Genomic DNA, 13,530 nt, shown 5'->3' on the forward strand with positions numbered 1-13,530 from the left:
TGTATTTCTTTTCAAATATCTTTTTTATTTTTAAAATTTATAATTTTATGGGATATAGCATTGTAATGTGGTAGCACTACAAGAGATTGTTTTTAAGGTGATGGTTTTCTTGAAGTGAACAAAGTGATTTAGAAATATTTTTATTTAGCAAGTGAAAGGATAGTTTAGGGTTTTTAAAAAATTTGTTACACAAATAACAAAAATAAGGAAGATAAATGATATTTTTAAAACCTGGGGGTGTCAAGTGATATTAAGAGAAACCTTAGGGGAGGTTTTTGATAGTATCCCTTTAAAATAGCTTTTGGATTTTAAAAAATAAAATATTAAATTTAATTAATTTATCCTATTTTATGAACTAAATAAAGAGATAAATCTATTTAAAAGTTTTCAAATTACGCATACAATAAATACTTATCTGAATTATGTATTCAAACAATATACTTATTCTTTGAAAAAGAAAATTTGTTCGTACAAGAGAAAAGGATTTTTTTTTTTTTTTTTTTTCATTTTCTTGACTATTGCAAGATGAAGAAGTGTGCTATGCGTTTCACTTAAACAACAGATTTCAGACTGTTATGGGGGCCAAATGCACTTGTGCGAAAAAAGGTGTAATTTACTTTCCTCTCCCCTTTTTCCTTCATCTGAACACAACCTTACAAGACACATGGGCTTTTCCTTGCACTAAGAGATTCTAATTCCTTAGTGCAGACTGCAGACTCCAGAGTGCCCATATCGTCATAGATAGTCATCACTCAGCACTGCTTTACCATGACTTCTTTTGTCTTCTGTTTCTTCATCTCTGCATTACCATCTTTGTACAGTCAAACATCATTATGTCAACAACGATACTGAGTAAAAGTTTGTCAGTCTTTGCTTAATAGAAGGTTTTTGCCCCTTCCATGTCCGATTCCTGAGCTGATCTCTGAATAAACCCGCGGTGTCTTGAAGATTTTCCCGGAGAATGTTAAGAGTCTGATGCCCACTTGGACTGCGTTTTCGCTCTAATGAAAAAGCCTGAGCTGAGTTGATCCAAGGCTCTTTTGGTATTGACATTTTTGGTATGCTGTACCATTCTTTTGTTTCTTATATAGGCCTTATATAACTGTTTGTAATAGCGTATGCAAATTTTTATTTAGTTAAGCTTGATTTTTCAGAGCTATATTACTTTGTTTGGTAACCAGTTAAGGTAATCTATGCGTTACTAGTTGTTGTGCCTTCTCTCTGAATTGGGCTAAGTTCACCCGGTAATCTGGTATGTGGTTTTGACAGTCAAGAATTTGATGTAGTTAAGCTTAACTTTGGAAGGCTAATAATGGTATAATTAATTTCAGGATTATCTAATTAAGTTCAGTTTTGCAGATTGCTGAATCTAATTAAATATTGCACCGTAGTATGTTACCATTCTTAAGTTTTTGGACATCTTGGACTGGTTAAATGATTGTTTCGCTTACCTTTGTTTGCAGATTGCATGAGATCTTATTTAGTAGATAGCTCTGTAGATTTATGGCTGGACCAAATTGACATACTTGGTAAAAAAAAAGAAGGCAATAATTGTTAAGTGTGCTTGTCTAGCAAAAACAATCACTGTATTGGTTCTACCACTATCGTGATTGTGATCAATATTTTCATCCTAGGAGCATTTGCCTGCTTGACCAATATCCAAATGTCAAATTTGGGGATTCCCTTCAAGTTGAAATTCACCCTCATGATCCTGCGGCAAATGTCTGGATGGTTATAGAGTCTTCAAATGTTTCCCATGTAATTTTCATCTGTGTCTGCAATGCATACGTGATATAATATATAAGTCCTAACTCTGTTATTTTTGCTCATCATGTTGGCGGGGCCATATGATAAAAAGTTTTTCCACAGCTACACTTAATACTTCCAATTCTATTATAAGCATATTCCTGTAATTGCTTACCTTCAAATTTTTTTTTCTCTCATCTCAGTTGAAGACTAGTGAAAACATGTAGTTCTTGGGATCAATGTTGCAGAAATATCAGATCAGGTGTACAAAATTGGAAGGCTGAGAGTCTTAGACAGGAAAATATCAGATGAGATGTACAAAGTTGGTAGTATAGATAACAGAAATGTTATCCCATCATGATCCAACAGATGAGTTGTCAGAGCACATTCAGGAACAATGTTCTTATACAAGCCATGAGCCTACCAATACAGATGAGTTGATCCAAGGTTCTTCTAAGCGTTCGAGACAGCTCACGTCATTGATTTGGAAGGAATTTGAAATATTGTGTGTTGAACCAGATGGTTCACAAAGAGCACAATGTAAATGCTGCAAGCGTGATTATGCATGCGGTGGAACAACCGGAACAAGCAACTTATGGCGTTATCTTTCAAATTGTACTAAGCGTGGACAATCTGATTTTGAAGAACGGTCTCCAATTGACTAAGGAATTTATCGGGAAAAGATGGGAATTGCTATTGTGAAGCATAACCATCCTTATAGACTGGTGGAGCAAGAAGGAATTCGAGACTTGTGTGTATACTTAAATTCAGCTGCTTTACCCATTTCGAGAAACACGATAAAGGCTGATATTGAAAAGATGTACAAAAGAGAAAAAGAGAAAGTAAAGACAGAATTAAATTCAATTTAAAGTCGAATTTTCTTTGATGGCACGGGATATTTTAAGTATTTCTATCACTACAGTGGCCTCGGAATCAGCTTTCAGTATTGGTGGTAGAATTGTGGGTAAATATCGTACTTCGCTCCTACCAGAAAATGTGGAGGTCTTGTTATGTGCTAGGGACTGGTTATATGGAGTAACAGGTATGTTGTACTTAACCTTTCAGTGCATATGATCTTGTATTTTACTTTTTTGGTCACTTATTGAACTTTACTTTTGATTTCAGCTTCTGAAGATGAAGAAGATAAAGAAAGACTGAGTATTGACTTTGCACCTTTAGTTGCTAAACTTACTAACCTTCATGTTTAGGTAAGCTGTATTCTTATGATCATGGAGATTGTTAGAAATGTGGTGAAAAGAATTTTATCTTTCTGTCTAGATGAAATTTAAGTATCAAAAAACAGAACTTTGAATTTGGTTTTGGTTTTGGTTGCCAGGAATCTTCTCTGTTTTGTGTTGAGCCAGCAGCAAACTTTTAGGTTGCTATCTTTGTACTGTCAAGTGGATTTTGTACTGTCACTGGCACTCCTTCAAGCTGCTTACTATAGGCGTTTGAAATGGTCGGTTTTGAAGTCACGCAAGCTGGTCCTCGATGTTGTCAACTAAACTTGGTTTATTCTTCTCCTTGATGTTTATCAGAGGATTCAAATCAGGGAATAATATTTGTTTCTTGCTACAATATGTGTCTCTCTGCTGTGTTAAGTTTGTTCAACCTGCTTGGTGGTAATTTGTGCTAGCAGAGCAACCTGCAGTTATTATGCAAAATTGACACTGAAATTTTTGTAATGTAAGGGTACCTTTTTCTTCATTCACGTTCTTTTTCTTCATTCACCAGTGAGCTAGAGGAGTTTTATCATTTATGCTATGCAGTTGTACGAAGCTTGAGAAGCTGAATGCTTGTTATTCGTATTTATTGAAAATTTGTCTTTATTTGTATGCTAAATGAAGTGATTGCTAGTCTTCATCAGGATTTTTAACTATTTTTTATGTTAAGTATTTTTGTGTTATTTATTATATTTATTTGTTGGTTTTATCTTATCGCTTTATTTCCTTGTAATTTATTAATTTGATCATTTTTTAGCATCATCAATTTATGACAAATTTTAGCTTCCTTTCTTACTTTTTCAAATGAAATTTTAAATTTATAAACGAAAAAATACTAGGGGTTCACAGTTTTGGATTAAATTTTTTTGTTAACTTTCATATTATTTAGTCCAAATTTTTAGATTCTCATTGTTCAATTATTAAATAATATGTAATTTTGCAACATGGCATGCGGATGGAAAAAAAAAATTGATAATTAGACTTATTTGGCATAATAAATAAATATTTAAAATTAATGATGGGTGTAAAATGGTATAAATTGATAATTTAGTTTACAAAATGAATTTATATGAGCTTGTAAAAAATTAGAATAAATGGGTTATAAATGGATAATTGGGTTATCCAACTCATTTTTTGACTTACCCATTTATACCCATCTAATTAAATGAATATAAATGGATTGACTCACTTATACCCATTACTCATTTTACCCAATCCAAACCCGCCCAAATCACTCATTTTGCCACCTCTACTCAGCAGTAACAGCAACGAATGCTCTACATTTACTGTGGGAAGCTTCTGCTGCGAGTCCTTGATCGTACTGGGCGTGCATTTAAATTTACTCTATTCTTTTTTTCAAATATAACAATTACAATTGGTCCTAGTAATACTAGGGAAAGGGAGATGACCATGAAGTTGGATGGTACTTGAGGCAACCTCTGGAAATTGAGCCAAGAAACTGGCAAATGATGCACTAAGTCACCTGACATGTAGGCAGTGGATCCGTCCTGAATTTGTATTTCTAAGTCTCCTGGAATTTAGGCTGCAAGCAAGCAGTTGCCTTTAGGGTGCAGAATAAATGAAATGGTGTTAAAAGTACGCGCAATTAAGAGGGTGGTAATAATAGAGAATAGTAACTTTAAAAAGTGAACCCAGCCTCCATTTATGGTGCGTTTATCTTGTGCACTAAAGGCACATAATAGAGAATAAGCAGACAAAATATCCCCTTTTTCTTACCTTGCCACTGAAAGATAAAATATGGGCTTTTTTGGCATGGCGAATGTCGACATAGTCATCAAATGTCATGATTAAGACTCTCACATGCACTATTATCCAATTCAAAAGATTCATAAATTGGGTAGGTGAATCACCTCAGCCCTTCTCAATTTGCAACCTTAACCACCAATTCGTAAGAATACTGTGGTGCAAGTATTATTGGCGTAATACAATGCATCTTCTAATACATGGTATCTTTATTTACAACAGTTTCTCAGCTGCACAATCAAGAAGTACTGGTGGATATCTATCCGGTGAAAGGGTAATATGTACCCACATTACTAGGCCGCAAACACACCAATGTACTCTCGTCGAACTTTATGCAATCATTGATTTACTTGATGAAAGAAAGATAACAAGAGGTCTTTAACCCCTCATATCACCCGATCAACTTCATCTGCATCTGGTGAAGTTACATATGGAAGCCATAGCTCTACACGGGTTCCCCCTGCTCCAATACTCGCATCAGAGGTTCTTGGTGAGATTACACGGACAACACATCCATAAGTTTCTAAAATCTCCCGAGCAACAGTCAGACCAGCAATGAAATTCCACGTCATATTATCCTCAACCTTGTCGTCAGAAAACAGATCCATCCCAAACGGTGTGAGGGAATGCATCTGGGTCTGCAAGCAAATGGACCAAGAATAGTCAAAAAAATATCACGTGTCGAGGTTAAGATCAATATTGATCACACTTGCCATTTTTAGCTTCTTCGTAATAAATTTCAGTTTTTTTTTTTTGGCATAAATGCTACAAGGTATAAAGAAGGCAAACACCAAAAGTGGCAAAAGTCAAGCAACTTTGGTAATTTAGGAAAGATGCAAAGCAGTACCATATAGTGCATGTCAGGGCCATCATCATCAATTATGATAAGAGCACCACCTGCTGGAGCTCCTGTGCACACGATTTCAACCTTCCCACCAACTTGTGTTCGCAACAAAGAACCTTCAATTAAGTTGCTCAAGGCCTGCCGTAAAGCAGGCTCTTCAACAGCAACTTGCAAAGGCCTAGATAGTTCAGATACGCTTAAATATCGGTGCTGCATATGAGCCAGATGTTCCACACCCGCAACCAAATCATTCAGAACATCAGAAACATTGCATGGCCGTCTGATGCAAGCAAATAGTCATTGCAATACTTAAAATAACTTTAAAAGGATTAATTATAAAATTTCAGATATCTAACATTAATGAACAACCAAAATCTGATTGGAATATGTAAAAACTAGTTCAATACAGTAAAGACTCCAAGAGAATGAAGGGCTGTCTATAATAAAAATCAAAAGGACAAATCAGTGACAATCTGCACCAAACATAAAGGTACCCAACTTTACAAATTTAAGGGACCAAAACCAAGACGAAAACAATTCAAAATTTTAGTTTGTTTGGCCCAATTCAAAGTTGAGGTTAATAAAGTACTTAGTGTTCCATACAAGTCCAGAAAGAGCGGGAATGATTTTGTGAAACAAAATCCTGTTTCTGGTCCATCTTTCAACATCTACCAGCATTGTCATTATGCATTATTAGAAACTAGAAATCAGGTAACGATATAAATTGATAAAGAGTTTTCTGCACTGAAAAAGGATACCTGACTGCTTTCTGCTTTAAAGGTGCGAGTGCAAGGGGTGGCATGGGAATTTCTGAATCCTTGGGTGTTGAATTGAGAGATAATGCCTCATAAGATTCTAGTGTTTCATTGACTGAGTTAGAGGCACCATAATAAGTTGGTGCGTGCATCTTCTTCAACCCTCCATTATTATGAATTATATTAGCCTGAAGAACAAAAAGCTAACAGTTGGAAAATCCATATGACTATCACAAATTATTCTAAAACTATTAGCAAATTTAGCATGACAGCTTCAATAGAATCAGGAATTTAACCTTGAAAATAAAGCAATCACTGCATCAAACTTCAGGTCGGGGAGTCTTCTCAAGAAGAAAATGCAAAGATTTTTCCTTTTTACCTTTCATATGAAGTTTCAGGATTCAAAAAGAGAGTATGAGCTCATGTACATATAAACACATTGCTGACATAAATTAAAGACCACAATATTTTAGGATAAAATGCATTTGACAGACAGATCCTGCAAACAAGTTAAAATGCAAGGCCTAACTCCATCCAGGCTGGGAAGGATAGGGAGAAATAAGCTATACTAATAGCTCAATTCACGAACCAAACCCCATGCTTGATTACTTGTTGAAATTCACAATAGGACAAGAAACCATTGTAAGATAGGCTTTTCCCACATTAAGCGGGAAAACTGAATGCATGCTTGATGAAGGATAGATGACCCACCTTAGTCAGGTAAACAGCATCCTGAAGTTGTTGAAGGACATCTTTAATATGATCACCTTGGACTAAAATGTCTTGAACAATATCAAAGGAGATCTGCAGTCTCATGTTAGTGCTATGTTAGAAAGCTAAAAAGACGTATAAAAACAACTATGTGATGGTCAATGTGTAAATTCCACGAAGATGATGAAAACGTACCTCACTTCTCCTCATGTGAACAGATAGCATTTTACTCAAGGTCTGAATGCTAGAAAGTGATCCCCGGATCTGAGTATAGGAGATCATCATGAACCAATAGAAGTTTTAAATTTCATATGACAAACAAGAAAATTAACACCAGGACAATGTCTTACTTGTTCAACCAGGCTACTCATTCTCACGTTATTTTGCCAAGATGAGTGCTGGAGCAATATTGCTTTCTGAACAGCAAGATTGAAAAAATTCGTTACAAGAGGTAAAATACAAAGGAAACAACAAGGGTCTTCAGATTCAATTATCACATCCTATTTTAGCAGTATGGATGCATCTCTTGTCAGTGAAGTCCAACTTTCAGGTTATTAGATATTGCCATCTAACAAGGATCAAATCCCATTCGGTGCTGATCAAAAAGCTTAAATACACCAGAAACTCCTATTTAAATTTTTTAAAATAATTGGGTAATTGTGATACTAATGCCCATATACACAATGCCTGAACAAAGCAACAATGTTTTGACCTTGTTTATGGAGAAGCCAAACGTGCAATTCTAGATATGACACTAAGAGTCAGTGAGGAATGAGAACAGTGAAGTTTTTTTGCCCTAGTTTTTATGATATATTAACTATTCAACAGAAATGCAGAGATGTAGAGATAAATATCCAACAAAAAAGAATTTCATATTAGTAAATAAACAAATATAAAACTCTAATATTCTGAAAATAACCTGATCCATGACATAGGCCATTGTAATAGAACGAGAAATATTCTCAGCATTCAATCTTTGTTCAGTAGTGAAGTATAAAATCTCGTTTGACTGGCCCTTGTCATATGTTTGTAATTCCAACAGTTTTGAGTCCTCGCTATTGGGTAAGTAGCAAGATTCACCTGTGGATGGCGTTGGTTCTCCTCCCAATATCATTTGCGGAAACTCAGCAACCAAAAACCCCACAACAAATGGATGCTTCACCATTGGGAAAACCACAGATCTAAGCTCAGGGAAAATTTCTGCCTAGAATGAAAAACAGTATCCATCAGAAGCCCATGAATGAAATGAGCAAAATCTCAGTGTCAATCAACTAATAATCATACCGCTCGGCTCGAAAGGGCAGCTTCTGCGACTCTCAGACCTGCGGGAATCCTAAAATCACCCACTAAAATCACAATATCAGCCGTAGCATTAACCAGAGGATGAAAAGTAATGCGACGCAGTTCCAGTCTATCCATAACATAGCTACCAGCTGGTCTTACATAGATCTGCAAATAACAAAACCAGCATCAGAATATGCTCAACATTGAAGCATGCGAGCTCAAATGACATTCACCAAATTTCTAATAAGATGATCACTTGATTCATTATGTTTATACTAAAATGAAATAAGCGCAACTTAAAAGAAACAAGAATCAAAAGCTCAAATTTTTTTTTGTATCAAATTCAGTTAGTAACAAGCTAAAAATGAGCAATTCATATGGAAGCTGTTTACGAACCGAACATTATCTGTTTCCGGGCAAATTTGTGAGCTCTAGTCGAATAGATAAATTGAGCAACACAGGCTTTAATTAACCCAATCTACTCTGAGCAACCCCTAACTGCGAAATCAACAGATACTTGATCATCGAAATTTTGGCATATCAACTACTAATAATGAAGCACATTTTAATAATGAGGACAAAGAAAGTACTAGTAAACCTGCTCGAATTAAGTTAAAGCTAAAGTGACAAACAATAAGCTCAAAAATAAAAATAAAAAGAAAAAAGAAAAAAGAAGGAACAAAAAGAAAGTAGAAGTGAAATTGGTAAGGGAGATTACAGAGAGGAGAGCGTCGGAATGAACAATGCGGCGAAAGAGGTCCAGTTGTTCAAGACAAAGTCTTTGAAAGTCAACGCTGGGAAGCACCAATCCTCCTCCGTGGCTGCTGCCACCGGCTTTCTCTATCCTTTGGACGAACTCCACGGGTGACGTGGAGACTTTCTTAATAATAGCCGCAACAGCATTTGCGGAAGCCACCATATCCTGATTGGCCTCTTCTCCTACTCCGACACTGTTAGAGTCGTCATTATCGTCATCGGCGGGGGAGTAGGTGGTGGCAGTGGTGGTGACGGGACGCAAGGGCGGCGCAGAGGAGGAGCCGACTGGAAGAGAAGGAGGTCGTTGGGCAGCGGTGGCTCGGCAGAGGGAGGAAGGATTATTGTTTGGTGCAGCGGGAATAGAGAGGAGATTAGAAGTGGTTTGGCAGGGAAGGTTAGGAGGATTGAATAGCGCGGTGGTGGTTTGCGGCAGCGGCGGATATGGAATTGCCGAAAGCATCATCGCCGCAGAAGTTGTCTCTCTTGATTAGCTATTCCTACCAGTAGTAAGTAGTAACTAGTAAGGGAAGGAATCAATTTCAGTCATTTGTTTTGATGGTCGGGACTGAATCCCAGCAGCCAGCCACTGCAGTCCAGTCCAGTCCAGTCCAGCTCCACCGCTCCACCCAATACTACTCACTACTCAGCTGCGGCTGACTGATGAGCGATGATGATGGAAACGGCGTTGGTGTGACGTGTTGAAATCCGAGTGGTTATTAGAGGCTAAAATAGCAGGGCCCACCATTATTAGGCTGCGGCTCTCGTTAGCCTTAGCCCGCCGTTGGTTGCTTCACATGTACGTATCCGTTCACTTGCCGTGACTTACTGAGCATTAAAGAATACTTCACCTCACCCAACCTAACACATAAGCAAGTACTAAGTAGTACATACAACTTATGCATGTGAATGTTTATTGTGTTAAATAACGTGTAATTTTTAAATTTTTTAAGTGTATTTATCTTTTTATTAAGTTCATAACACAAGCCAAAATGACTAATTTATTTTATTTTTTTTTTTAAAATACAAAAGCTATCAAAGAGTATCAGTTAAATTATTTGATATTTTGGTAAAAGTGCTTTTGACACCAAAATTTCTGTCGCTAAATTTATGATTTGATGTACATTAAACACTTCAAAACACTTTTATGGAGTGTCATTTTTTTTAAAACAAAAGTACCGCACTCACTCCCAGACGGGCTTTAATAATTCCAATTAATTTTGCAAATTTAAGGTCTTTGGTTGAACAATTAATGGTTCTATAGTTGTCCAACATTTTTTTTGGCCCTTCCTAGTGATGCTCCTCGTATTCAAGATCATTGCTATGATATTTTTGCCCAAAAAAAATAGTATTCATTTAATTTTTCATGGACTTGTACGTCCTCTTTTAAAAGCAGCACAATTATTGAGCTTTGTCAAAGAAGGATAAGCACCCCAAACAATTCCTCCTACGTGGTTTTGAAAAATTTTGCCAACATAAAAGGATCAAATCAATCTGGTAAAGGAAGTCTATTCGGAGAACCCACGAACCTGTGGCCAACTCAACCTTTTAAAGCCATTATTTTATTTTTCCCCTTTTTGGCCGTATGGAAATTTCATTCTGAAAATATTTCTGCGCCTTTCCTACTTGCAAGAAAATAGGCATCATCAACGAGCAGGCCAAATTTTGGGATCTATAGGACCAAAAAAAAGGGTTAATTCCACTTTGTTCCCTCAAACTTTGGACGATAACCCACTTAAGTCCCTAAACTTCAAAGTGAGATACTTAAATCCCTAAACTTTTAATTTGCTCCCAGTTAAGGAAAATTGTTGACAGAATCCTGAATATCGTTGGTGGTCAAAGAGCGTGACAAACACCAGATTTTGACCGAGGGCAACAATGAAAATTCACAAAAATCACATATATAGATTAAAAAAAGGTGGTGAAATATGGAGGGAAGGTTTCCCTCCATGCAACCCACTTCAGATGGATAATGTAGACCCGATCCAAATCATAAAAGGGCACTTCAGGTCGGTATGCTGAGAGACCCAAGTTGTCATTTTGCTGTCCACAAGGCAGGAAGAATAAAAGGAGAACCCAACGCATGGTTCAACAAACAAAGAGAAATGGTGAGGCAATTTTGTGATTGTGGAAAGCAAACATTGATGATGACATCATGGACTGCCATGAACCCAGGAAGAAGGTTTTATTGATGTGCCAAGTACAGAGTAAGGGAAATTAGGGTTTTGTGTTTATACTTGTTTTTTATTTTTGGTTTGTACGAATTGTAGCCACCTAATCTTGTCTGCAAACATAATGTTCTTGTCAAACTAGGAACAAGGAGGCTGCATATACTGGGATTGGGTTGATCCTGAGATGTGTCAAAGGTCAAAAGAAATAATACCTGGACTGCTAAGGTCGATGAACAAGATGGAAGCTGAGTTGGACAGGTTGAAAGAAAATTCAAGGTGCCAACAATCGAAAGTGAGGAAGCTAAGATGTACTTGATTATCCACTGGGTTGTCATTGTCATGTGGTTGTTTTTGTTCAAATCTGGGGGAGAACGTCCAAAATGAGTTTTCCAGAAGAAGCAACCGCTTATGTCGGACTACCTGTTTTGTTTACTCAAATATGGGACCACCTTTGTCTGTCATTGCTAAGTAGTGGACCTTTTGAGTGGTGCAAGAAGGAAATTCTTACTTTTGCTGACTATGTAATTACCAGCACTTTCCCTAAAAGTGTTGGTTTTATATGTACTGTATCAAATTTAGGGATATAGTGGACCTGCTATGTCCCATAATTGTGAACGTTGGACCTGCTATGTAATCAGAATTTGTTGTTTAGGGATTTTAGTGTCCCAATTTGTGAAGTTTATTGTAAGTAGTTTATGTCACATTAACAACAGCAAACAATAGTCGTACCAGAACATAAAATTTTCAGCAAAAGCCTTTGATCATTCAACAAATCATCCAATACACTAGCAATACCAGGAATGACAAAAATCCACATTAACAACCTCTGCATTTCACCTATCTGGACTAGCAGAACAAAGGCTATACGAGTTCCAAAACAGAGGCTACCAAAAACAGAGGCTAACAAAAATTTCAAGTTAACAAAAAAAATCATAGTTCCAATGGACTATATGAGTTGAACAAAAGTTTGCCACATCTGGACTAGCAAAACAGAGGCTTTTAGTTGCCTAATTTGATTGTATCTACAAAACAAAAAAGGCTATATGCCTGTACAATTCTTGAGTTGGTTTGTCCAGCATCAGTCAGTTCATGCTTGAAGGCTATTTGACATGTTGCTGCAATTTTCCCAACTTAACAGATTGGTTTCCATCCCCAAGGAGCTGCACATTTTCAATTCCAGGTGACTCCTTCGCGTGTCTAGCAGCTGTCTGTAATGTAGATAGGTTAACACACGAATTCCCCTGTCATGTGAATTGTGCTGGCTTAAGTCCACTGCTGGAATGAGAGGCTGTTCCCAAGTCCACGTATGAGTGTGGTGCTCTCATCGTTACTCCGTGGCTGTGGGAATAAAGTTTGCGACCATTAGCTTTGGAGCTTAACTGCAAACAAGCACATAACATGAATCAATAAGCCGTGACACCCATAAATAAAGACCTGATATATGGAGACCATTTACATGAGTTGTTGTATGACTCTTTTCCACATGCTCAGAACTTTTTTGAGCATGCTTATATGGGTTTTCCAGATCATCAGACCGTATTTTTACAGTTTTGAATCCCAAGTCTCCAGTCATGTCCAGTGAGCTGCTAAAGGTCCATTGCCTCAACTTACAATTATTCTTTGAGTGACCATGCTTACGACAGAATGAGCATTTTCTTCTTTTCTTTGTCACTGGTTCTTGTGCCCCATGTTTTGGCTGATTGGCATTCAAATTTTGAGATGGACCTGTGTGACTCTGTTGCATACTTACTCCAACAATGTCAATGGTCACATCAGTTGGACAAGCCTCTTTAGTATTTGGCTGCATAGATGGACCTCCATCTCCAATATCACTATTCTCCTTTGCTGAACTTGTAGTTGTCCCCTCAGTAGTTTGCTTATTTTTATCCGGACATCCTCTCTTGTTATGTCCGTATTTTTTGCAGCGGCTGCAGCTCATCATGGTGCCAACCTTGCTAACCTTGTGAGGTTTAGTTGGATTGACACAGCTGTCCCGTCTTTCTTCTTCTGAAGCTTTTTTTCTCATCTTCTTCGGCCTTCCAGCAGATCTTCTGTAAGTCGGAGGCTTCATTGCTGGAAGATCTATGTGCTCCCACAAATTAGGACCATCGATTGGATTAAGTACAGGTTCATAACTTCGTAGATACGTATTCTTCAAGTAGGTGTTGGAAACATGCTTCTCTGGTGCATCATGTCTCCTGTTGATGGCAGCTACAGCATGGCCACATGGTATTCCCCTTAATTGCCACTTTCTACATGAACAGGTTTTGGCAGCCATG

At 37.2% G+C, this 13,530-nt stretch overlaps 1 protein-coding gene and 1 long non-coding RNA gene across 3 annotated transcripts; one reads left to right on the forward strand and one right to left on the reverse strand.

Annotated features, from left to right (window-relative positions):
• The first annotated feature begins 609 nt into the window (after window positions 1-609).
• Window positions 610-3,588, forward strand: LOC113718715 (uncharacterized). 2 transcript variants are annotated; one of them, XR_011824942.1, is made up of 4 exons: window positions 610-1,043; window positions 1,950-2,788; window positions 2,872-2,954; window positions 3,083-3,588. It is a non-coding gene; the product is annotated as an uncharacterized lncRNA (long non-coding RNA). The 2 variants fall into 2 exon arrangements; XR_003454614.2 differs by having other exon boundaries at window positions 611-1,058.
• A 1,210-nt stretch (window positions 3,589-4,798) lies between these two features.
• On the reverse strand, window positions 4,799-9,883 carry LOC113719343 (chloroplast sensor kinase, chloroplastic). Its single transcript, XM_027244553.2, has 9 exons — window positions 9,046-9,883; window positions 8,328-8,492; window positions 7,963-8,247; window positions 7,394-7,459; window positions 7,239-7,307; window positions 7,044-7,136; window positions 6,336-6,520; window positions 5,581-5,857; window positions 4,799-5,371 (listed from the first exon to the last, which is right to left on the reverse strand). The coding sequence occupies exons 1-9, from the start codon at window positions 9,544-9,546 to the stop codon at window positions 5,120-5,122; spliced, it is 1,893 nt and encodes a 630-aa protein (XP_027100354.1). The 5' UTR covers window positions 9,547-9,883; the 3' UTR covers window positions 4,799-5,119.
• Window positions 9,884-13,530: the final 3,647 nt, after the last annotated feature.

The sequence above is a fragment of the Coffea arabica genome, chromosome 11e (genome assembly GCF_036785885.1).
Source record: "Coffea arabica cultivar ET-39 chromosome 11e, Coffea Arabica ET-39 HiFi, whole genome shotgun sequence".
NCBI classification, from domain to species: domain Eukaryota; kingdom Viridiplantae; phylum Streptophyta; class Magnoliopsida; order Gentianales; family Rubiaceae; genus Coffea; species Coffea arabica.

What these genes read in the sequence shown, in the direction of transcription:
- LOC113719343 (XM_027244553.2), bottom strand. Translation starts at nt 9,546, where the DNA reads ATGATGCTTTCGGCAATTCCATATCCGCCGCTGCCGCAAACCACCACC. An exon ending in TGGCCTATGTCATGGATCAG is followed by an intron (nt 7,460 to 7,962) that starts GTTATTTTCAGA and finishes CTTGCTGTTCAG; the next exon opens with AAAGCAATATTGCTCCAGCA. An exon ending in TTAAAGCAGAAAGCAGTCAG is followed by an intron (nt 5,858 to 6,335) that starts GTATCCTTTTTC and finishes TGCTTGCATCAG; the next exon opens with ACGGCCATGCAATGTTTCTG.